The 26,194-nt window shown below is 39.0% G+C and overlaps 3 protein-coding genes across 3 annotated transcripts; all 3 read right to left on the bottom strand.

Annotated features, from left to right (window-relative positions):
• Positions 1–6,652: 6,652 nt before the first annotated feature.
• LOC308700030 (C-signal) lies at positions 6,653–10,447 on the bottom strand. Its single transcript, XM_081381319.1, has 6 exons — positions 10,192–10,447; positions 10,058–10,112; positions 9,745–9,932; positions 8,752–8,913; positions 8,531–8,641; positions 6,653–7,894 (listed from the first exon to the last, which is right to left on the bottom strand). The coding sequence occupies exons 1-6, from the start codon at positions 10,336–10,338 to the stop codon at positions 7,781–7,783; spliced, it is 777 nt and encodes a 258-aa protein (XP_081237445.1). The 5' UTR covers positions 10,339–10,447; the 3' UTR covers positions 6,653–7,780.
• Positions 10,448–17,087: 6,640 nt separating this feature from the next.
• On the bottom strand, positions 17,088–18,586 carry LOC308691681 (C-signal-like; the record flags this gene model as incomplete). The annotated part of the gene is made up of 6 exons (XM_081367173.1): positions 17,088–17,201; positions 17,540–17,650; positions 17,780–17,941; positions 18,037–18,224; positions 18,317–18,371; positions 18,446–18,586. 6 exons carry the CDS (start codon positions 18,584–18,586, stop codon positions 17,088–17,090), a joined length of 771 nt encoding a protein of 256 aa, XP_081223299.1.
• A 5,405-nt stretch (positions 18,587–23,991) lies between these two features.
• On the bottom strand, positions 23,992–25,762 carry LOC308691675 (C-signal; the record flags this gene model as incomplete). Its single annotated transcript, XM_081367158.1, has 6 exons — positions 23,992–24,105; positions 24,320–24,430; positions 24,541–24,702; positions 25,181–25,368; positions 25,473–25,527; positions 25,616–25,762. The coding sequence occupies 6 exons, from the start codon at positions 25,760–25,762 to the stop codon at positions 23,992–23,994; spliced, it is 777 nt and encodes a 258-aa protein (XP_081223284.1).
• Between the last annotated feature and the right edge of the window lie 432 nt (positions 25,763–26,194).

The following is a 26,194-nucleotide window of genomic DNA, read 5'->3' as shown; positions in this document are numbered from 1 at the left end:
GTACAAAACTATGTTTCTTTTGAATCGACTGCTCTACTCATCAGCGGTCCAACACCCACAGTATTAGCTGTTATTTATCGACCTCCGAAATACTGCAATACTTTTATAAGTGACTTTTGTGCATTTTTAACCCATCTGTGTACCTTATCACCCAATCTTATTCTCCTGGGTGATTTTAACATTCATATGGATACTGCCAGTAACCCACTCACAAGGGATTTCAATTCTTGCTTAGACAGTTTTGGTCTCCAACAATATGTGAACTTTCCAACTCACTCTAAAGGCCACATTCTGGACCTCATCTGCTGTTCAGGTGTTACACCTCGGGACTGTACTGCAGATGTAATACCCATATCTGATCATAAATTGCTTTCCTTTAATGCTGATGTTACACTCTCTAAATCCAAACAACAACGTTTGATGTCATTTCGGAATATAAAAAAGATCGACCCTTCTGTTCTGACTGCGGCAATTACTAATTTTCCACTCAGTGACCATCTCACTTCTCCTGACAATTTGGTCTCCTTTTACAACTTTGAACTACAGCAGCTCCTTGATACTCTTGCACCACTTAAAACTCGGACTGTATCATTCACCCATTCTGCGCCCTGGTTCATTCCTGAACTTCGCCAGCTCAAAACCAGAGGCCGGCGTTTGGAAAGCCTTTACAAACGAACTGGTCTTATGATACATAGAGAGCTGTATAGCGAACATGTTCATCTTTACAAAGATGCTCTTTATGCTGCCAAAAATGTTTTCTATTCGCATTTAATTGAGTCTGGAGATGGTAATACTAAAGCATTGTATTCAACTGTTAATCGTATTCTGAAACCACCTGACACACTTCCCGCACACCTGTACTGCACTGCTCAATGTGATAAATTTATGTCTTTCTTCAATGACAAAATAACTACCATCCACCAACAACTGGCCTCTTTGGCTACCTCTTACTGTAGTTCGCCACACAGTGTCTCAATTAATTTGCCCCTCCTCTTCCTTTCTTCTTTCAACTTACCATCTGAAGAAGAAATTTCTCAGTTAATTTATAAATCTAATTCTTCCACATGTCTACTTGATCCTATACCAACTCATTTGGTAAAGGCTTGTTTTCCCTCTTTATCTTCTCTTATAACTCGTATTATTCACACTTCTCTTAGTTCTGGCATTGTTCCATCATCTTTTAAAATAGCTGCCATAACCCCTGTTCTTAAGAAACTTGGCGCAGACCCAAACAATTTAGATAAATACCGTCCTATCTCAAATCTTCCATTTATTTCAAAAATTCTTGAAAAAGCAGTGGCAGCACAGGTTCATGCTCATCTTAGTAACAATAACTTGTATGAGTGTTTTCAGTCAGGGTTTCGTCCTAAGCATAGCACTGAAACTGCACTAGTGAGAGTAACGAATGACTTGTTAATGGCTGCTGATGGCGGGTTGTTATCTATTCTTGTTCTACTTGACTTGAGTGCAGCTTTTGACACAATTTCACACAGTATTCTCTTGCATCGACTATCTGACATTGGTATCACTGGTATTCCTTATGCCTGGTTCACTTCATACCTTTCAAACCGCACACAGTTTGTACAACTAAAGAAATTTCATTCTCAACCTTCTCCTGTTAGCTGTGGTGTCCCCCAAGGCTCTGTCCTAGGCCCCCTATTGTTCCTAATCTACCTTCTCCCACTCGGTAATATCTTTTCAAATTCGGTATTAAATTTCACTGCTACGCCGATGATACACAGCTTTACATTTCTACAAACCCTGATTCCATTCTCCCTCCCGCCTGTCTTACCAACTGTCTTCATGAAATAAATGTTTGGTTTTCTGCCAATTTCCTCAAACTTAATGCCAGTAAGACTGAAGTACTCCTCATTGGTACTAATTCTACTCTCTCTAAGTCATGCAGTTTTTCATTATCCATTGACGGTTTTTCCATTTCTCCCTCCCGTCAGGCTAGGAACTTGGGGGTCATCTTTGACAGTACCCTATCATTTGATGCTCACATTAATAACATAACCAGGTCTTGTTATTTTCATCTCCGCAATATTGCTCGCCTCCATCCATTTCTCACTCCGCATAGTTCCTCTATTCTTGTTCATTCGCTTGTCACCTCCCGCATCGATTATTGTAACTCTCTATTATCTGGTTTACCACACAAATCTCTTCATAAACTCCAGCTGATTCAGAATTCTGCAGCTCGTATCATAACCCGGACTTCACCTATTCAACATATCACCCCATCACTTCAACAGCTACATTGGCTTCCTATCAATTTTCGGATTGAATTTAAAATTCTCCTCCTCACATACAAATCTCTTCATCACCTCGCTCCACCTTACCTTTCAGACCTCTTACATCCCTACACCCCTTCTCGAACTCTCCGTTCCTCTTCACTGGGTCTCCTCCATACACCTTCTGCTCGCCTAACCACCATGGGCCATAGGGCCTTTAGTCGTGTTTCTCCTCGTCTTTGGAATTCTCTCCCAGTCAACATCCGTAATTCTGACTCTTTAGCTCAATTTAAAGTCAAACTTAAAACTCATTTATTCAGAACTGCTTATCTTCTATGATTACTTCATGCACTCAAGTCCAGTATTTTTATTCTTTATTTATTTATTTTTATTGCTGTTTTTATTGACATTGTTATTTACTGTTATTTTCTGTTTTAATATTGTTACTGTTGCTACTTGTTGTACGGTGACCTTGAGTGGTTTGAAAGGCGCCTTAAATAAAATGCATTATTATTATTATTATTGTTTATAGTTAGAGCCTGGCCAAATCCAACCTTGGAAAAGCTGTGTGTCGGTGTGTGTGTTAGTCTTCTTGGTTACAGGTTAAAGAACCAGTGGCATTATTGGAGAATGACTGAGTTGTTGTTTGGGACATATTGGCGCAGCAACCCAAAGGCATTCTCTCAATGCCTTAAGAAAGATAATACACATAACTTAGGATATCTCCTGGTATTTCCTATATGTGTTAGCTATTTATAACTCATGTCAGACTTCAGCCCATTTTTTCTTTCTTTCTTTTTTTTCCTTCATGTAGTTCTGTGACACTCTATAATGCACTTTACAACTCTACAACTTTACACTCCCAATAATCATATTAGTACCTCAGGACTACTTATGAATACTATAACTCTTAACACTGTCTTTTATGACTTGTTATTGTTACTGTATACCGTATCTGAGCCTCGTCACAAGCATTTCAATGCACAGTTTTCCTCAGTGTTAACTATGCAAATGACAAATAAATGCCTCTTGACTCTTGATCTGGGTCACGACAGGTAGCGAGAATATTATGTTTTTGACAATAATCCTCAGAGAGTTGCTTGACAATTTTTAAGCTCAAGCCCCTGTTGGCTCCTGTGATCAGGATTTTTCATGCTTTCACTGCTGCCATGGTCTTATGGTTATCAAGCTGCTTCTGTCACCCAATCTGACCCTACCGGTGCTTTTTATGTGAACTTTGTGCAGGTGATTATGCTATGTTATACTGTATTAGGTTAAGAGGAAAAGATAAGTGATGTGAACAGTCAAAGAGAGAGTGAATTTAAAAAACAAGCTATTTGTTACATGCTATATTTGATATTTTTTTATCTATGCTATCAACTGAAATATTAACAGTGACTGCTTGTTAATGAATGACTGATGAATCAACATGGGTGTAACAGTGGCAGCTCATTCAAATAAAGGTGCAGTCCCTGTGAAAGAATGTACAGAAAACAAAACTTTGTTGCCTGGTGTACTTATAAAAGCTAAGATTTTCCACAAGCTCTTGATTTTTAGCGTACAATATGCATCAAGCAGTTCATAAGCTATCCAGTATGCATTTTTTCTTTCCAGGGAACACAAAGAGAGACGTTTAGCTCACATAACTTATCAGGTGCTTTCCAGAAAGTTGATATAAATCAAAAATATTTTACTTCAAATCAGACATGTTTATCATTATTTCTTAAATACAACAGACAAGAGCGAGTGGTTGGTAAATCTCAGCTGGACATTCTAAGCCAAATTCTGGCCAAGACCTTTCAGTCAGTGGTATGGCCACTGGATGGTGGGAGATCCATGATGAAATGCACTCCTATGACCAGGAATGGGCTCTGTGTGATGAGGAACAGGCAGTGGAAGAAATTTGATGGCTGGGAGGTGCCATGAGGATTTGGTTATAGAATAATTTGGACAGGCCTGGATAAAACATTATACCGCCTGGGGTATACAGGGCCACCAGTAGTGACTGGCGGATGCTGGAATGACCTGAGCCCGGAGAGGAGTGGAGAGAGTCTAGGGGCTGTTGATGAAGGGCTGCTGGGACATTTTTGTTCCCCGCGGGACATTCCAGCGGATCAGGATTGTTGTTGAGGTCTTCCGCAATTTCTTCATCCCGGGATCCAATGAATGGGGCTGACAATGGTCAATGGCAGATAGGTTCTGGAACTTTCTGGAAAGTTGGACATTTCAGGTGAGTTGAGTCAATGGAGAGCATCCACCTTGGTATTTTTTGGTAACTGTGGATGATTGAGGTGGGTAAAGAATTTCGCTCACTAGTCGTGGCGAGGATTCAACTGTTGAACATCCCTGATGTACAGTATTTGAGGTTGCGATGATCAGTGATAACTTGGATAACTTGCTGTAAACCCTTGAGTCACTCCTCCTGCACCAGCTTGATGGTACAAAGCTCCTTTGTTTCTATGTAGTAGTTCTGCTACGCTGAGCATAACCTTTTAGAGAAGACAAATGGATGGAGTTAAGCAGGGTCCCCCTGCCGATGAGAAAGTATGGCTCAGATACTGGTGGTAGACGCATCAACTACAACCACAAGGGTCAGATCCTCCTAGATCAGGATGTACGATGACCTGAGCAGTGGTAAAGTGTTTGAAAAAAGGTATGAAAGGCTATGGGTGCTCAGTAGTCCACTAGAACAGTGGTTCCCAACCTCTGTCCCTGAGTACCCCCAGCACTGCACTGTTTAGATGTCTCCCAAATCAAATACACCTCACAGCTCATCAGCTCAGTAGTAAAGAATCCAAGACCTCAGATGGGTCTGTCAAATAAGTGAGACATCAAAAATGTGCAGTGTTGTTGGTTCTCCAGGACCAGGTTTGGGAAACACTGTGCTAGAAGTTAGAAGCTGATAAATCTAAGAAAGAGTTGCAGCTCTTTCACAGAGGTGGGTTGTGGCTATGTTTGGATTAGTTTAGTTAGAATAGTTTCCAAGTTTTCAAACCATCTGGACAGAGAGCTGGTGGAACATGCATATGTCTGTGTGGCGAGCACGCCACCGGCCCCGCACCGTTCTCTCACGGTCCTCTGCCTCATCCTGCTCGACACAGTCTGCCTTGAGGAACAGCTAGTAATCACAGATTTTCCAGTACCAGCTTGTTTTTCAGCTAGTTTTACCTGTTACTTCCTGTATACCTCAGCCACTAGTAGAGATTGGTGATATGGCCAAAATGTATTATTTTTTGATTAATTTAATACAGTTTTTTTACAATCACTTTGTTACTATTTTCAGAACCTTGATGTCATTTTTCACAACTCTAGACACAAAACTCACAACCAATGATCAAAATGCACATTTTTCAAAACTCTGAACCCTTTTCTCAATTGCTTGGATACAATACACATAAAACTTAGATCATTTGTTCATTCAACAAAAATCACCTGTTCAATATGACACAACTTAACATCAAAGTACTACTATTTCAAAAGGCAATTCACACATTACATTTCAAATGAGTGTCTATTCATTTCCTTACATTGATCTAACTATCAATTGATACAACTGCTCAAAATGATAAGAAACTATTGCATTACTCTGAATGCATAGTTGTATGGAAACAGACAAACAATCTTCCATGTTTACTAAATCATGAAAGTTTCAAGATAACGATATTCATTGTCACCAATTAGCATGGAGCATGAACCAATTAGACTACAATATCCATGGATGTAGCCTAATATTTGATCATACTGCTTCATCAGACACTGTGTCTATGGTCCCAAACACTGTACTACCTCTTCAGACTATTTACAGTATTGACAGCACTGCACTGTATAGATCATCACTCCTGTTCTGTTTCTTACAGTACAAGCAAGCAAGTTGAGGAACACTGCATTTGATGTTTTACAGTACTGTCTTTTCTTTTCTATTTCATAGCTAATTATTTTTTGCTTTGATTCAAATAAACCTATGTTGTGATTGTACTGTAGTGTTTTGCATCAATATATTACAAACTTTGTTCAATGATTCCACTGTAGTATTCTCTCTACTACTGCAGTGCCTTTACAGAGATGTATTTACTGTACATGTAGTGCCATAATGAAACCTGTATCACCTATTTTGTTCTACAATATTTAATGATTGTACGAACAATGACACAATGAAACTATCAGTTGCTTGTGTGTGGGTGATCTATAGTTATGTCTCAACGGTATTTCACAGTAAATTAGTTTTTTGAACCAATGATTGTGCAAGTGCAAGATTTCTTTAAAGATGTGAATACACAATGCAATGTTTTGAACATTAGATAGCCTGTGTTACAAGTGATAACCGTTTTGAGTTTTGTGTCTAGAGTTTTGAAAAATGACATCAAGGTTCTGAAAATAGTAGCAAAGTGATTGTAAAAAACTGTAATAACGATACTGTATGTGTCATGATAGTATTTTTTTTATTCATCTCTGTTATTTAAAAAAACAACACACTTGACAAATAATAGGACAAGTAGGGTAGACGATAGGATTTATGTGATTGCGATATATCATTATTTTCCACAACTCTTCTCTTTATTTTAACCTCGGTTAAATACCGTAGGTACCATTTTCTCATGCTTTGCAGATTCTCCAACTGTCCGCTCTACTTCCATTATGGATAGACATAAGACAAAACATGTCTAAACTTGTCATTGCAACTCACACAGAGTTTGGAAGTTTTTAAAAGTTTTTAGTTGCTCTTTTGATGCACTGGAAGTGTTTTATATATCACCCAAGTACATAAATAGGCTATATTGTACAGTAATCATAGATCTACTCCTACAAACTGAGACATTTAGAATCTGTTGACGTGTTTAATAAGCCATTTTCATTTTAAATAGTTTCACAAGTTCACACTTACATACAATTTGAGAGGGTAAAGTTTAATGCGTATTTGGCGTGCTGTCCGGGGGGAGGGCTCCGAGCTCGAACCCAGAGTACTCCCCCCGTATGTAAGTGTTTAGGACTAGAAGCGTGGAGAAGGGGTGGTGGAGGGATGCTGCAAAACTGTCAATGGATTGAGGTGAGACTGCTGAGTGTATATATATATACCTCTTACCATTGATTGCTGAGTGCTCTCCACTTGTGTTAATTATCTGAATGTGCTCCTCCCGAACTTTGTTAATAAAACATCATAAGATGATTACTTTGTGGTCCCTCTGAGGAAGTGCAACTATATGCATAATCAAAAGACACAAATGTGTATTTCAAAAACTATGAATGGACACTTGCTTTGGTGTTGCCACCCCTCAGTGTCCTCATGCCACCCTATAAATAATTGTATAGAACAATCTCTGTGTGTAATTGATAAGCAAAGTATTTGCAAATTGCAAAATATATGATAAAAACAACAGGACTGCTTTATTATTAAGTGTTTTATTACATAAAATACGAAGTTGTTATGTGTGTGTCAAAGACATTTTGTCCTGAAATTAAGTGCTGATGAATAGGTGTGCCCTTTTATGACAAATAGATTTAAAAAAGGGCAGTTTGGACCTGGATCATGACCTGGATCATGTTCTTTTGTTTTACCAGGGCAGTGTTTCTCCAGTGTAATCCATGAATGCAGCGTGCTGCTTTTCAGTAAGGCTGCCAATGACACGCAGCATTCCCTCCACACTTTCTTTTGGTTCAAGTGGTGCCTGGTGAAAATAAAAACATAAATTTAGCTCACTAACATGCAAAATAAAAATAATATACCGTAATCAGCAATTACAGGCTAAACATACCAATGTGAAAATGTGTAATGTGAAAGGTGCAGTCCAAAAAAAAGTATGCTTGACAGAATTCAAAATGGTGGAAATCAAAAGCATCAGGTGCATTAAAATAGGCATGACTCAGATTAATCAGAGGAAAACATGAAAATCATCTGATTCAAAAGATAATAGCTACATCATACATTAAAAATGTGAACTGTTCGTAGCACTAAAACCCTAAATTAATCTGTGTACCCAATTTCACAACATTTACCATGCAGATCTAAAGTCTGCAATACACTCTTTGAAAAAGGGTTTAGTGGGATTATATATGGAACCCTAGGGAATAGCTCTCTATACGGACTCAATAGTAATGAATCCTTAATGCCTAAAGGTGAAGGAGAAAAGTATCTTGTATTTGCAAGGTCAATTTGAAAATCATTTTTACACGTTTCCTGCATTTATGCTCAAAATATAACAAACTTGACACTGTTGTTAATAAATCTACACTCACTCAAATTAAAATTTCTGTAATTGAAAGTAACATTAAATAGAACATGGACTTAAGGAATCTACACTCACCTTTTCTCCACCCAGTTCAGTCCTCACCCATCCTGGATGAAGGGCCATGCAGAGGATCTCATTCGTCTTCAACTCCTCAGCAGCCAACACAGTCAGCATGTTAAGTCCTGCCTGATAGGTAAACACAGCATTTGAGATATGCATCAACTCATGCCATCAATACTTAACGGGCAATGAATGTAATCCAGTGTATCTAGTGCCTAAGCAGGACTTTGGTGTACCTTGCTCACGCAATATGGCAACACTGGGAATTGATCATACATGGAAGGCATTCTGGTCATGGATCCTCCAAGAGTGGAGATATTGATGACAGCTGCTTTATTACAGGACATGCCTGGTGTCCCACTGGCTTTGGCTGCTGTTTGTAGAAACGGTAGGTACTCCTACATAAAGGAAAGAGAAATAATTACATATCTCTGTTTTAAAAGTTTATTTGGGACATCCTCAATAAGGGTAGTGGATTTACAGGTCAATGTTGTGATCTAGTCGACACACACCCTGGGCTACTAGTGTCAGAACAAACGATTAGTCAGTGCAACCTGCAGAAACCACAATAAAAATTGGTAGCTCATTTAAACAACGGTGCAGCAGTGACTATGTCTGATCAGGCTAAGAAATCAGTTAAGCTGGTTTTAGCTTTTATTTTGGTACAATGCCATGAACCTTACAAACTCTGGCGCATTGACTAGTTTTCCCCCAGAAGTACTTAAGTAGCCTCTTCCGGTGGCACAACAGTGAAAGACTTATGGAGTAGTTCACTTTCAAATGAAAATTAGTGCATGATTAACTCACCCTTAAACCATCCTAGGTGTATATGACTTTCTTCTATCAGACAAATTTAATCAGAGTTATATTAAAAAATATCCTGGCTCTTCCAAGTTTTATAATGGCAGTGGATCTGAACCAACAGATTGTTTGTGAGTTTATGATGGATGGATGCACATTTTTGAGCTTCAATCTGTTGGTTGCAATCCACTGCCATTATAAAACTTGGAAGAGCCAGGATATTTTTTTTTATATAACTCTAATTGTATTTGTCTAAAAGAAGAAAGTCATATACACCTAGGATGGCTTGAGGGTGAGTAAATCATGGGCTAATTTTAATTTTAAAGTGAACTACTCCTTTAAGCCTAAAGGTTTAGCCAGCAGGCGTCTGCACCAACACATAATTTGCAATCGACAATAATCACATCTAATAATGTTCTATACATTACCCTAATGATTAGTAAGGGTCCTATCACGTTGGTGTTGAAGGTGTTTTTCATGTCCTCAACACGGCTGGTCAGAATGGTGCCATTTGCCACGATCGCAGCATTATTCACAAGCAGGTTCAAGCCGTTCTTTCCCACGAGAGAACCCACTTTCTTGGCAGACTCTTTGATACTGCATGGATCATCAGCATCTAATAGTAACAGAACAAAATAGCAGTGCTATTCTACTATAAAAATATGACTCTCAAAAATAAATGATATTAGCATAATTTCCAGTGAAAATATTAAATGCCCCAAGAAGGACATGCACATTTACCAAGACGTATGATAGTGATCACACTCGGATGCTTTTTCACCAGTTCTCTCAGTGCCTTGAGAAAGATAATATGCATAATAAAAACAAGGTAAAATAGGGTTTCTCCTGTTGTTATTTAGGTGTTTATAACTCACCTCAGACTTTGGCCCATCTGGGTCACGGGACGTAGCAAAAATATGACGTTTTGGACAAGAATCCTCAGAGAGTTGCTTAACCATTTCTAAGCCCAAGCCCCTGTTGGCTCCTGTGATCAAGATATTGCATGCTTTCACTGCTGCCATGTTCTTAAGGTTATCAAGCTGCTTCTGTCTCAACACTTTTAAAAAGTGTTGTATGTGAAACCAAGAGAACTCAACGCCCTTATAACATTATGTAATCTTGTGCTGAGTCAAGGTTTGATTAAGGATAAAGATCGCCTCCCCCATTTTTTAGAGCCACCCCGTCCCTTTAATGACCGCCCCTCGCCAGGCTCTTGTGTGAGAGTGGAGGGAACTCTGGCAGCAGCATTAATCCCAGAATGTTCTTTTTTTTTTTTTTTTTTTTTTTTTTTGAGCAGTTTTTGAACAGTTGAGCTAATCAATATCAAAAGCTACATGTGACAAAAGAACGAACGATCTGGACGAGAGGACCCGGTCAAATGGTGGAGTATTCGTGATTAATCGTTTCGCATATTTTGTATTTGGCTACATATCATTGTTTCCTCATTACACCATGTCTTAACCAGACGCGATGCGATAAGGACAGCGACAAATAGCCGTTTCTCAATACCAAGTACGCAAAGTTCGGACTTGAATCCTTGGTAGTTCGGACTTGACAAGTTCGACTCAGGAGAACGAACTCCCGAGGACGGCAGGACGCAAGTCCGATAATTCTGAAATGGAACAGCGGCGTACTTGATCGCGTCACTCAGCTCGCTCTGGCTACTCCAGTTATCTCTTTATGCATATCTAGGCTACAAATAAAACAAAATATGTTAGAAACCACCTCTTTTCATTTTCATTTAAAAAAATCTTAAACATAATGGCCACACAAATGTGGTTCAGGCAACGCAATTGATTCACTGCATATTTATAACAACACGAAATATAAAGCACAACCCTGACTCTTTTTGTTTTCATTTTAAAAATATGATAAATAAAAAACATTATAATATTGATCATTAAAACTAACATTTCGCAAAAAGAGACAGGGTTGTGTCATTTTATTTTATTATATATACAGTGAAGAGAATGTAGGCAACATGTATAATAAAATATTTTATGTTTTAAATATATAAAATAAAATGACATAACCTGTTTTGTTAAATGTCAGTTTTAATGATCAATAATAGCCATTATAAAAGTATAAGTAGCCTAAAAGGTATAAGAAGCTATAATAAAGCAAACATTTCAGTCAAACATAGGTCAGCTCTCTAGGCTACAACGTTAAAGTTAAATAGACTAAATAAAGCTATGAAACTTCTTCTTTTTTTTTTTCCTCAGCTTAATGTTTTGCCGGGGAACAAATTATAGATTAATTAGACAAATAAAATAAATAAATAAATAAATAAATAAATAAATCGTCCATTAGATATACACAAGACGATTTATATCTCATGTTAAACCACTAGACTAGAGACATCCGAGCCAGCGGCAAACGTCAGCAACTCTAACCGAGGAAAGGCTGTTCTCGGCGGGGAACATGAGCGCCGAGCGTCCGATTGCCTGGATCTCGCAACTCTGAAAACGTCAGATCAAATTTTCAAATAGGCGCTATCTTTATAAATAAACCAAAGATTTGAGCTTTAAACAACTACATTCTCGCCTGTGTAAGGGTGGAATTCCTGCAGTGGTTCAAGCTGCAAGAACTGCCGAATGACTAAAGAAACGTTATTGGCAAGATGGTAGAAAACTGCACATTTCTTGTCTTTAACCACCCACTGCCACTTATACCAACGACGGAAATAAGTGCAGTTACAATAGCTTAATATTTGTGGGAGAGCGTTGCTATAGATAGTGATGATATTGTATTGCAATATGTACAACTTCAAAGTCAATACCAAATCGAAACTAGTTAGCACATTAGTTATAATTGAAACTGTTTAATGACAAAATATGGTTATGGTTACACTTAAAATAGTTACAAATATATGAGATGATGATAATTTATATTATTAATTGTACCCAGCATATATGAAAAATGTTACCTGAGAGAGAGAGAGAGAGAGAGAGAGAGAGACAGAGAGAGAGAAAGAAAAGAGGAGCCCCCAAGAAAGGGACCCAGAGAAGAAGATAGCCAGAGCATCAAAGAGACAGAGCAACAGTTACAATCTTCTTTTATCCTTTCCTTGACCATGTGACTAAAACCCAACTGTGAGACATTCAAACTGATTTTGACATTGTTCATTTAATGGTTAAAAGGAATAGTCAAACATTCGCTCACTTTTAGTGAGGCACAAACATTATTAGAACCTTTCATTTATGGAGTCAGATGAATTAACGAGTAAATATAGGATTAATATATTGCATTTAACCAACCAATACTTCGCATGAGTGAGGACAAGAACACGTGATAACCTTCCCTGTGTATTGGCGGACCGGCAGATTGGGCCAATATAGCGGGCCTTACACCTGAAATACTCTTAAAACTACATTTCGTGACACAATTACAGCAGTATTTTTAAATAACGCGGGGTTTCTCCTCTGCTATTGACGCTTAGCCTACTGGTTGGTGTGAGATGCATTCTGGGATACCTGGCTGTCTCAAGCATAGACAGTAAAAGAAATGGACACAGCGACCCCATTGGATTCAACGGAGACAAAGTGAAGTCAATTAGAAACTCTTACTTCCTGGGGGTCGAGCGTACTGCGCAGATTCAATACCCTGCCCCCCTGGTCTCAAGTCCACACAAGTCACCTCTCGATGCATCCTCGGTAAAAGGGGCGGATCAAGAACACATCCGGGGATTTGAACTGGACTTGGCTTGATGTGAACAGTAGGCTACTTGGGCAGCGACTGATGACGTTTCACAAGTCCACAAGAACACGAGTACAGACAAGAACGCATATTGAGAAACGGCTAATGTGTCTGTCCACATTAGACGCGACGTGACTGCGAGATGCGTCAAAATCAATCAAAACCCACAGCCAATCAGAACAGCGTGTGGCTGGAGTCTCACGGCAAGTGCACAGCACCAGAGTGTAATTTTGACGGCACTCGCAAGAAATGGGATAAGTATATCGGTAATCAAATTCATTAATATTACACCATTTAAACATTATTAAAAATACATAGGCTACTGAGTAACTAAAACAATCTTTGTCAAATAATACACTTGTCTGTTCACAGTTTGAACGTACTTGTTTCCATTTGTTTAATTTCAAGATCTGAGGTGAATTATCCATTGTTGCTTTTACAGCTACAAAAGCTGGGAGCACTAAATTATATTAATCGTGTAAGATTGCAGAAAAGATTTATGTTTGTATTGAACATTGATGGAGCAACAGAGTTTGTGTGAAAATAAATCATAAAGGTGGTTTATTTTGTTTAAAAATCTTAAATGTAATATGTATGAGGTGGTGAGGTTAAAGGAACACTCTACCGTTTTTTGAAATGGGGCTTATTCACCTTCTTTCCTACATTTAGATAGGTGGGCAAATGCATTTTTGTCTCAGTGCATGCATTGTTTTAGTTTGACAGGGTCGGCGCTAGCTTAGCTTAGCATAATGAATGGAATCCTTTGTTGCCAGCTAGCATGTCCTGAGTAAAAGTGATATATATAAAAAAAAAACTCACCTAATTACTTCTTGTGGCCTGCGTATTCACAACGAGTACAAATAGCGATGCAGATTAACTCTAGGCGATTTCCTAGGCAGATATTGACTTACAGTATTAAGGACTAGGGGGAAGCACAGGCGAAGCACTGCTACTTGGGCGTGATATCTCTGCGCCCAAGTAGTAGTGCTTCGCCTGTGCTTCCCCCTAATATAGTCCCAAGTCAATATCTGCATAGGAAATTGCCTAGTGTTAATCTGCATTGCTATTTGTACCTGTTGTGTATATGCAGGCCACAAGAAGTAATTAGGTGTTTTTTTTATATTTTTTTATATCCCTTTTACTCAGGACATGCTAGCTGGCAACAAAGGATTCCATTCATTATGCTAAGCTAAGCTAGCGCCGACCCTGTCAAACTAAAACAATGCATGCACTGAGACAAAAATGCATTTGCCCACCAATCTAAATGTAGGAAAGAAGGTGAATAAGCCCCATTTCAAAAAACGGTGGAGTGTTCCTTTAAAAGGCTCACCAGCATGGGGCAAAAGGCTCACAGTATTGATACAAATACTTTAAATAAATACTAAAATAATGTTTTTAATAATGTTAAGAACAAGTTAATACTTGTTCAAAACAATCACTTTAGCAAAGTTTGTACTATTTTCTGTTTATTTTGATAAAATAATAAATTTTTGTTCAAGAAATATAGTCATTCAAATATTTTAATGTAAAATGTATTTTAAAAAATACAGTTTAAAATTATTTTAAAAAGTTAAGATTATGAAAGCATTGAATGAGATCCCATACATTTCTTATAGATTTACTGTAGTAACACAATAAATTAGGCTATATTTGTTTATATGACATGATCAATATATAAATATGCTGATTATCTCTATGGTGGACACCAAACTTAATATTTAATATTAACCTGAATCTATCTGAAGAACCATGTCATGTCAACAAATGCAAAAATCAGCCAGCTGTTTATTGTCATGTTAATTATTTTGCCTTTCGCCCCAACAGCAGGGCCTTTAACCCCAAATACCTTTTACATATTCTACCGTTATTGAAAAACTGTTGCTTTAATTAGTTTGACCAAAACTGAAAATCATTAAGAAAACATTTGTCTCAAAATATATTCATATAAAATTTTGCTACTTAAATGTACACATTTTTTAAAAACACCAAATATTACATCAAATTGGCGCAGAATCAACTTTGCACTGCTGCCCGCCATTACACCAAGGATAAGCCATATTTCCACGTGAATCTTGAAATATGGATGTTTTGGAAAGTGCTGCAGCAATTTTTGTGCCATCTAGTGGTTTAGAGGAAAATCAAATCAAAGGTGTCTTTTCCCTCTGTGTGGTTTTAGCCCTGTTGTACCCTATATGTCCAAAGTTGCTATTAAAATTTTTACATTTTTAAATTAACTGCATGTGCACAAGTGGACGAAATAAATTGGATAAAGTTTTTCTTAGTTACCTGAACGAGATTCAACAATCCTAGTAAAATGATTCAATCTTCCCAGCACAAAGGGCTGCTTTTATGTCCCCACCACCCTCTTGCCCATCGCCAAGCCCTTCTTCACTCCCTTGCATTCACTCCATGAGACACATTTTACTGTGAGAACACAGTGTCCCACTTTTATTTTGGACATCCCTTCAGATATTTTATTGAATTTTTTGGACTTGATGTTTATATTATGGTAAATAAATGCCTTTCTGATGCCTAACGCCACCCCCGCAACAAGCCAAGGAGGAAAGATAACTGACATAAACAAACAGTGAGAGAGAGTGAAGCTATGATGCATTTCAGCTTGACCCAACTCAAATATCCACTGCCTGTGGAACAAAGTTTTAGATCAGGGAAATAAAGCTACAGCAGTTTCTGTGAAAGGTGCAGAAAACAAAAGAAATAAGTATACACTTGCAATGCATTCAAAACTTTGTTGTGTGGCAGACTTACACAACTCCTGTGTATTAGTTGAACTGCAATTCTAAGACAATAATTATAGAGCCTTGTTAAGATGGGGGACCCAGCTATTTTATTGGGTAACAGAGCTCAAAAGTTGCAGAAGTAAAAATAAGAGACATTTTTAGCTATTATGTAAACCTTTTAAGACATTTTGTAGTTGTGTCTGAAAACATCTAGTGCACTCATTCAATCCCAGAATGCATTGCAAGAAGAAGTGTACAACCCATGTACATCTACTATAGGGAATAGGGGATTTTGGACATAGCTCTGGAGACAAGAAACCAAAGACAGAAAACACAAGGAATTCTGTTTGCATCATTAAATCAGCGTTTTTCTGTTTATCGGTGTAAAGCTGCTATGAATCAACCTGTATTAAATAAAGCGCTAAATAAGTAAAGGTGAATACAATTTATTCAAGAATAAACAAGGCTGAGCTGGTGAACAGTCAGTGAGAGTTTGACCCGCAGAAGCAGAGGCCACGAGGAACAGCAGTGCCGATATAAGCCTCATGGTGGTGACCTCCACCAAGTGAAGGGTTGCATTGATTGCAGTTGTGGATAGGACTTTATGGTGCACTAGGGCCCACCGAATACTCAGGCCACGTGGCTCACAACAGCACAAGCTGACGTCTAAGACTCAAAAACTCTTAAACTTGACAGTTATGAGTAAATATGGGAGATTCTTCTTGATCTCTCATGTCTTTCCTTCTAAATGGACAGTGTATAGAGATTAATCATTTTACACGCAATATTTATTTGATTTCCTGAGATTATAGGGATTAAAAGTTTGCTCTTAAATTGACATTGAGCTGTTAGATCCCATGTTGATTTGAAGTATTTATCATTTAAAAAAAGAGTACAAAATTGTCGCGATCCATCACACAGGAAACAGAGAGAAGGTCCAAAAGCAGTATAATTTATTAAGGGAAATCCATTACTCAAATCCAGTCCAGGCAGGGGTCAAAACCAAAGGAGCAACCCAAAACATAAAACAATCCAAAAACAGGCAACAAGGCCGAACACGGAAGTGGTGTGATAAGAGACAAGGACTCCGTGACAAACACTGAAACAGACAGGGTATATATACACACACAAGTGCTGACAAGGTAACGAGAAACAGCTGAAAGACAATGAACAATCAGTGACAGACAGGATCATGGGAATTGTAGTGAAAATGCATAGACACCGTGAAAACTGAGGACCTCTAGTGTTTAACCCAGGGAACCACCAGACACTGTGACAAAAATATGGCATCTGAATGAGCCTTTTGATGATTGGAGAAATGTTGTTCCTCTGTTTTACCAGGGCAACGTTTCTCCCGTGTAGTCCATGAATCTGCCATTCTGATTCTCAGTAAGGCTGCCAATGACATGCAGCATCCCCTCCACACTTGTTCTGGTGTCGATATGTGCCTGGTGGACAAACAGGGAATGACATGCAATTAAAAAAAGTGTAATGTTGTCAAACAGAGACTATCATGTGTGCATTTGTGATATAAACCTTATTTTCTGTTTGTGTTCTGAAAGAATCCAGAGTAATTTTAATGAAAAACACTGAAGCTGATATAACTTTTCATCATGAGAACTGATTATAAACTAAAATTCAACCTAGCACATTTCAAATGTCTTGCATAAAAAGATGAAAGAATCAATAATGACTTGACTGCTGGGGATTGATTAAGTCAGAGGAACAGACTAAAAAAAGGGAAAAAGTATAGTTGTAAAGGGTTTATTACTGAATGTAGATTTACCTCATCTCCCCCCATGTTCGTCCTCACCCATCCTGGGTGAATGGAAATGCAGAGGATCTCATCTGCCTTTAACTCCATTGCAGTATACACAGTCAACATGTTTAGACCTGCCTGAAAGGAAAACAGATGCAGGAAGAGATTGTTTTCACACTGAACCTAATTCTAATTTGTTTTTCAGTTTCAGATAAGCCAAAATAATCAGATTTTTGCTGCCCCCCTGAAAAAAGTCTTCTTGCGAACCTTGCTGATACTGTATGGGAAGAAAGGGAACGACCCTTGCAGTGATGGAACGATGCTCATAGATGCTGCATTTGTGGAGATGTTGATCACAGCTGCTTTATCACATGACATCCCTGGTTTGCCACTGGCTTTAGCTGCTGCACGCAGATATGGCAGATACTCCTGATAAAAGACATGCACAACCAAATGTTTTAGATATTGCAAGAAATCGAGTCTTGTTTTAGATTAGTCTTATTCCCAAAAACTCTTTCCATTACCCTAATGACAAATAAAGGTCCTAGCATGTTGGTGTTATAGGCGTGGATCATGTCCTCAACAGTGGCGGTCAGCATGGACTCTGAAGGTAACACTGCAGCATTATTTATGATCAGGTTCAAACCATTCTTGCCCAGTAGAGAACCCACTTTTTTGGCAGATTCTTTGATACTGAATGGATCAGCAACATCTAGAAGCAATCATTGCAAAAAAAATTAAGTTGTGAAGTTAAATGTTATTTAAAATCTCAAAAACCATTTTAAAACATAAATACACATGTACCAATGTGCTCAAGGGTGACAACACCTGGATGCTTTTTGGCCAGTTCTTTGAGTGCCTGCATCTGAAAGAGAATATTGCTAAATGCACATTTCTTTAGCTGTCTTCCTTCCTAAGCTCTTGAATACTCACCTCAGAATTTGTCCCATCTGAGTCAAGACATCCAGCAACAACTTTTGAGCAACGGGCCTCCAGGAGTTGCTTGACCATTTCTAGACCCAAGCCCCGGTTGGCCCCGGTCACGAGAGCACTACACGCCTTTAATGCCGCCATGTTCAAAGATGATCAGTCTGGTTCTTCCCATCTCTCAACCTGCCTCTCTTTAGTGCCATTTATATGGAGCAGAGTTGACTCCACACCCCATAACACACACACTGTGGCGGGATTATATAAGTTATATAACTGCTTGGATGCCTCCCAAAAAGCTGTAATATTTTATATAAAATCAGATACACTGTGTCAGGAGTGAGATTAGAGGTTAAAGATCCACATCGCTTGTACTGCAGCTGGAATGAATCAAAGTCCTTTGTAAGACAAGTCAGCCCACTCTGCGCCTGTCTTAACGCCCCGAGGAGCTATACTTTTATAGGCAATTCGCATGCAAGTATGTCCTATCTACTTCATTTGGGGAAAACCAAAATCACCAAAATGGTAGGTTAAGATGAAAGGATCACAAATGACCCCAGCATCGTCAGAGAAAGAGATTGAAGAACTTTTATTATATGTGGTTTTGGAGTGTATTTAATTAACTAATATAACTTCTTTAAAATAATATTACTACATGTGATCTGTAATATACATATGTTGTTATGCATATGTAACGAAACAGACACTCCGAACAAGAGGGTTGAGAAGAGTAAATAGTTTATTGATGATATGTGAAAAGCAACGATGGGAATTGTAGAGGATGAATGATAATGGAGGATATGGAACCGGAGATACTGACTGTTCTTGATGATGATGGATGAGCCATGGAAGATGAAGCTCACACCATGTGTTAGGAGAGTGGTGAGTATACACAGGCAAGACGAAGAGGATGATGAAGCTAGTAGACACAGGAGGCTTGGGGACACGAACTGGAAGACGAAGATACTTTGACGAAATAGTATAAAAGGTAAGCGATGAAGCTTAGGTAGTCCTACTCATTTATGGGACCAGACAAAGTGCCAGAGTGAACTGTGTGTGGTGATGGCGTGCAGGTGCTGGTGATTAATATTCAGGGGCTGGTTTCACAAAGATAGACTTTGACTATGGCTTAGATATAGTAGATAGTCAGACTTCAGATAGACATCTATATCAGACTGTTGCACAAAGCACTTGAGACTCTGACTGTCTTAAGGAGGACTATACTGCAATGCATTCTGGGTAAAATAAGACACTTTTCAAAACAAAAAACATGGCGGATCGAGTAAGCGCACTCAACCACTCAGTGCAGTTTACCCCCAGCGGAAAATATGTGTTTGTTGGAGGAGTATAACAGTTACAATTACATTTTCCTTGGGAAAATTAGCGGAGAATGTAGTAACAAGAAGAAATGTTTAATTTGGAAAAAGATTGCTACGACAGTTAAAGCGTTAATCCGACCGTTGAGCGGAGCGTGAAAGATGTACACAAAAGATACAAAAACATGGTACAAGATGCCAAAAAATAAATATTTAAGAGGAAATATTCCCTTCTCATAGCTCTCTCCATAATGTCGCCAGCAAACCACAAATTATGAGCCATTTTCCCTTTCCTTTTGGCTGTTTGTAATGTAACTGATTGTTACTGCTGGTTGCCAAGGTAACAGAGTCTTAAGGCCCGTTCACACCAAGAACGATAACTATAAAGATAACAATAAATATATAATTCTAAAAATCGTTCTCCATATTAAAGAATAACAGAGTTCGCACCACAACTATAACAATAAAGATATGAGGAACGATATCATTGGAATCACTTTCAGAACGATTTTTTTCCAGCTGTTGAACGATAAAACACTGACAGCCAATCAGAATCCATTCTAATTTAAAGGTCTCGCGCATTTAAAATGGATCTGGATCATCCGGGCGGCGCGTGCTTAGAATAAAAAGACCGTTATCGGTCGCTGGTGTGGACACATATATAGTTATCTTTATAGTTATCGTGCTTGGTGTGAACGGGCCTTTAGATCTAAGTTAGCCTGGGGGTAAGGTGTCTAATTTTTTTGGTCAAAATTAAGTCAGTGTTTAGTTTTGTGATACAGTCTAACTTGCATTAGACTAGTCTATGAGCAAATTTTAGACTTGTCTAACACTATAGACCGGTCTAAAATAGCTTTGTGAAACCGGCCCCAGGTGATAGCGATCTCAGTGATTGGGTGGTGGTGGAGCCTGGCTGATCCCTGACAGCATAATTTATCATATATTTATTTATTTTTTTCAGAAGGGAATAACTAATCTTAAACAAACATCCAGCATTATTCCCCCAATCAACTCTCAAATCTTCCTCAAACTGCTCCATACAACCAAGCTCTTAGGAACATGCAATGCTAATGTTAACATAGAGAACTTAAACAAATTACATAAATTAAAGCAGTGAGTAAAATAAAATATGACAACCTCCCCTCACCCCCACAAAAAAAAAGAGATCAGCCAACACATTAGCCAAGAAGGGATGCCATAGTTTTTGTGATTAGTGATTATCTATTTTTTTTTTTTTTTCAAGTTTAATGGAAGGGAACACTTCTTTGATCCATATATCAAAGGAAAGGGGTGAGACATGATTCCGTTTCAAAAGGATGAGATGTCTTGCTAGTATGGTGGTGAAGGCTAGAGCCTTTTGCAGTGGCAATGAAAGGTCAGCACCAAGTGATATCCCAAAAATGGCTGAAAGCGGATTTGGGTTGAGACTTCTCCCAAAAGCATCCTGCTAAGTTTGAAATATTTTAGTCCAATTATCAAATAATTTCAGACATTCCCACAACATATGCATGAGATCCGCTGGTGAATGTTTGTACCGATTACATGCATCGCTGAACGAGGAGTATATTTTAGCAAGTTTGACATTAGTATAATAAATCCTATGAAGAATCTAGCATTGTATCACCCATGTCCTGTACATATTGATGACGATAAACAAGGTCTGTATCACTGTAAATCACTGTAAGGGCGTGGAGAACACAACCCAACTTGGGGGGAGAGGTTATTGACTCGCACCTAAAAATTTCTACCAAAAGCTCAGAGAAGGTATATGGATGAGGACCTTCACTCATCTCTGTTAGCCGAAGATATGTTATTCCTGCAGCTCTGTCCCTCTAGCCTCTAGACTAAAGTGGCATACTTGGACTCTAGAGCTTCATTACTTAGGCACTCGTATTCGAGTTTGCTTCGAGTCGCTGTTCGTGGTTGTTCACTGTTGTATCTAATGAGTCCAGCCTTGTCTCAATGTTCAAAAATAAGTCTGAAGACAGGGACGCTCTATGCTCTGTGGGTATATATGTTCTAGTGTATCTGCTAATGCATGTGCATTGTCCTTCTCAGCGTCAACCTTCTTGAAGTGTTTTGATTTTGAGGCCATTTTTTTTATAAAAAAAAAAAAAAAAGCTTAAAATTTGTAAACTGACGGACAGAATAGAATGCTAAAGCATTGATGGGCTAAAAAGAGTTTATGGCGAAGACTGTGGGAGCACGGGAGCTCCTCCATGAGCTGCCCCAGCCTGTCGTCACACTTGCAATGGTTCCTGAGCTACAGTAGCACACGCTGAGTCAGTGCACAAGTTTGCCATGGACCCTGAGCCAGCACACCCGCCCATCACAAACACTCAGCCAGAGGCCATGTTCATCCTGGAGCCAGCACCCACAACTTTGTCTGTCCTAAACCCAGTTCCCACTGCCTTATCTGTCCTGGAGCCAGTGTTTATTGACCTGTCCATCCTGGATTTAATTCCGAACCTTATTACTCTCCCTCCTCTCCTGGTCTCATCCAGCCCAATGAACTCTCTGGTTCTACCTAGGTCCCTAGCCCTTCCTCCTCCGCTGGTCTGTCCAGCCCTATTAGCTCGCTGGTTTCGCCCAGGCCATTAGCCCTTCCTCATCCACTGGTCCTGTTCAGCCCACTAAACTCCCTGCGTTTCAGCTTAGAAATTTTTGACCCTTCGGCTCCTCCTTGCCCCTCTGAACAAATTAGTCCACCTGAGCTCTTCAATCTTTCAGGTCCACCATGGATCTCTGATACCTCGACTGTACCTTGGCCCTTCACCCCTTATGTTTCCACCTGGTTCCTCCATTCCTCCAGCTTCTCTGTTGTCCTTGGTATCCACCTCAGTCCTCCAATCCCACCCTTGGTCCTCTGAGCCTGCAATGTCATTCTGGTCCTCCATGCAATTAGCTATGGCTCCACCTTGGTCTTCTGATTAATTTGGCTCCACCATGGTCAGTGGTCCCTCAGGCTCCGCTGTGGATTTCCATCCCTTTGATCCCACAGTCGTCCTCTGAACTTGACAGACAATAAAGTTTTTCTTATCTTATCTTGTTCAGTTGTTGGCTTCGCTATGATGGTCCTCTCTTCTGCCATGGTCTCCTACTCCACAATGGTCATCGACAGTCCTGTCTTACCATGCACTTGCCCCTTCTTCTCTTCCCCAAAAGTATACCATGACCTCCACCTACCTGCTCTTTTTTGTTTTCTTATTTAGTGGGGGTAATGTCACTCTTATTTTGAAGTTTATTTTATTCCGCTGAATCTGTATTCAGTTTGTTCACTGCCAAGTTTGATTGGTTTCCTTATTTAAGTATGTTCTTGTTTGTTTCCATCCTCTCTTATTATGCACCTGCTTCTTGTTAAGTTGCTTGTTTTTCTCTGTTTACCGTATATTGCTCTGTGTTTCTATAGTTCTCTGTCGGTTGCTGTCCTACATGCTTAAAGTTAAGCTTTTGCATTCATGTTATATTCCTCCACTTTTTGGATTTAATTGAGGATTAATTAAAGCATTAATTCAAGCTACAGTTAGATCCTCAACTTTCTTTATCGCATTACGCGTCTATATTATTTCCTTTCTATAGGGATCTAAATGGTTTCATCTTAAAGCTCTTTAAAAATCTGGGCTGGAGTTCCATTATGATAAACTGTATGTTTACATTGGATAGTTCAATCATTATACAAATCTATATCTATCAACAGCAGAATATTCTGTTAATTTTTTGAATTTCTGTTTCATATTTGTGCTTTATTACACAGCTGTTCTGAATATTTGATTTTGATTGGTCCATCATGGCATTCTGCAGACAAATATATTTGCATAAAGAGTGCTAAGTTCTATGATGGTTGACTCAGGTAATTGATTTCTTAGCTGATGCTAAGTTGTAAGTTATACCTGTTATACTTGTTATTCTGGGATACCTGCTGCACTACAGAGACTATGTTTTTTTATTAACTTCTCTCCCTGATTCAACGGTGCATGTAATTGATAAGCACAGTCGTTACAGCATATACAGCATATACATAAAAAGACACAGTACTGCTTTTGTTGATTAGAATGTTTTATTGTTTAAAATACTATATGATATAAAATGGTCATGTGTCTGTCAAACTTTTGTGTCCTGAAATTAAGTGCTGATAATTAGGTGTGCCCTTTTATGACAGATAGATAAAATAGGACAGTTTGGATCTGGATCAGCCTTTAATGACCTCTCATATGAGAGAGATTTAGCTCTTCTGGTCTACCAGGTCACCGTTTCTCCAGTGTAGTCCAAGAATCCGCCGTGCTGCTTCTCAGTAAGGCTGCCAATGACACGCAACATCCCTTCCACGCTTTCTTTTGGTTCAAGTGCTGCCTGTTGAAATAAACAAGCATGCCTGTAGCTCAACATGCAATATTAAAAATAAATATAGCTTCAAGCTGCAATTGCGTCATAACCACACCAGTCAGTGTGATGCAATGAATTTGTGTGATCACTCAGCTAGATTATAGGTAGATTTTTTTAATAAAAAATTCTGTAATTGAAAGTAACACGAAATAGAACATGGGCTTAAGAAATCTACACTTACCTCTTCTCCACCCAGTTCAGTCTTCACCCAACCTGGATGAAGGGCCATGCAGAGGATCTCGTTCGTCTTTAACTCCTCAGCAGCCAACACAGTCAGCATGTTAAATCCTGCCTGATAGGTAAACACAGCATTCGAGATATGCATCAACTCATGACATCAATACTTCACGGGCAATGAATGTAATCCAGTTTATCTAGTGCCTAAGCAGGACTTTGTTGTACCTTGCTCACGCCATATGGCAACGTTGGGAATTGGTTGTATATGGTAGGCATTCTGGTCATGGATCCCGCCACAGTGGAGATATTGATGACAGCTGCTTTATTACAGGACATGCCTGGTGTCCCACTGGCTTTGGCTGCTGTTTGTAGAATCGGTAGGTACTCCTACATAAAAGAATCAGAATAACATGTTAAATATTTATTTGACATGTCTATCAGCATAAAGTCTGTTGTTGTAGCTTATTCTGACCAATCGTTTTTTACTATATTAAAACTAGTCCAGAAAAGACTGATTGACAGAGCAATGTCGTGATCCATGACTACATACAGACCCTACGCATTAACTAGTTAGTGATCTGCAGCAAGTGTCCAGATGGTCAGATGATCAGGCTGAAAGACCAGCTAAACGCAGTGTGTTTTGGGCTCGGGGCTCTTAGCCCGGCACAGCCCATTTAAAGCCCTGGCTCGAACTGGCCCGACAGTAGAAACACGGCTATTTTAACAGCCTATATCCCAGTGGCACAAAAGTGACCCAGCCTAAAGGTGTAGCCAGCAGGCCATTGCACCAACCCATTTCATAATTTCACGACTTCCATTGGAGAGATTGATGTTTCAGAGCTTTGAATAATCCTTTCTACATTACCCTAATGATTAGTAAGGGTCCTATCACGTTGGTGTTGAAGGTGTTTTTCATGTCCTCAACACGGCTGGTCAGAATGGTGCCATTTGCCACGATCGCAGCATTATTCACAAGCAGGTTCAAGCCGTTCTTTCCCACGAGAGAACCCACTTTCTTGGCAGACTCTTTGATACTGCATGGATCATCAGCATCTAATAGTAACAGAACAAATAAAAGTGAAATGGTAAATCTCAAAACTCATTTACAGTGAAAATGTAAAATGCACCAAGAATGACGTGTACACATGCACATTTACCAAGACGTATGATAGTGATCACACTTGGATGCTTTTTCACCAGTTCTCTCAGTGCCTTGAGAAAGATAATATGCAAAAATAAATTAGGTAAATTAGGATTTCTCCTTGTATTTTTCTATTTGTGGTAGCTATTTATAACTCACCTCAGACTTCTGCCCACCTGGGTCACGACAGGTAGCGAAAATATGATGTTTTTGACAAGAATGCTCAGAGAGTTGCTTAACCATTTCTAAGCCCAAGCCCCTGTTGGCTCCTGTGATCAGGATTTTGCATGCTTTCACTGCTGCCATGTTCTTATGGTTATCAAGCTGCTTCTGTCACCCAATCTGACTCTACCTGTGCTTTTTATGTGAACTCCACACCCATTTTGCAGAGTTGTATTATGCTGCGTCATACTGTATGTGTTAGTGAGGTTAAGAGGAAACGATCAATGATATGAAGACACAGAGTGAGTGAATTAAAAACAAACCAAAACAAGCAAAACAAGCCAAGATGACTTTTCAGTTTGACTTATGCTATCAATTCAAATACTAACAATGACTGCTTGTTACTGCTTGTAACTGCAACAATAATACACCTGGGTGGAACATAGTGGTTGCTCACCGGTATTCAAATAAAGGTGCATTCTCTGCGAGAAAAAATAAAAACTTTGTTGACTGGTATCTTTATAAAAACGTCTGTACAACTTTTTTCACCAGTGCATTTTTCACGTTAATGAGCAG

Source organism: Scardinius erythrophthalmus (assembly GCF_964197995.2).
Source record: "Scardinius erythrophthalmus genome assembly, chromosome: 1".
Lineage (NCBI taxonomy): Eukaryota > Metazoa > Chordata > Actinopteri > Cypriniformes > Leuciscidae > Scardinius > Scardinius erythrophthalmus.
The sequence above is the reverse complement of the archived record's forward strand: the minus strand, read 5'-3'. Positions and strand labels throughout refer to the sequence as shown.

What these genes read in the sequence shown, in the direction of transcription:
- LOC308700030 (XM_081381319.1), bottom strand. Translation starts at nt 10,338, where the DNA reads ATGGCAGCAGTGAAAGCATGCAATATCTTGATCACAGGAGCCAACAGG. An exon ending in CAGATGGGCCAAAGTCTGAG is followed by an intron (nt 10,113 to 10,191) that starts GTGAGTTATAAA and finishes ATCTTTCTCAAG; the next exon opens with GCACTGAGAGAACTGGTGAA. An exon ending in GATCACTATCATACGTCTTG is followed by an intron (nt 9,933 to 10,057) that starts GTAAATGTGCAT and finishes TGTTACTATTAG; the next exon opens with ATGCTGATGATCCATGCAGT.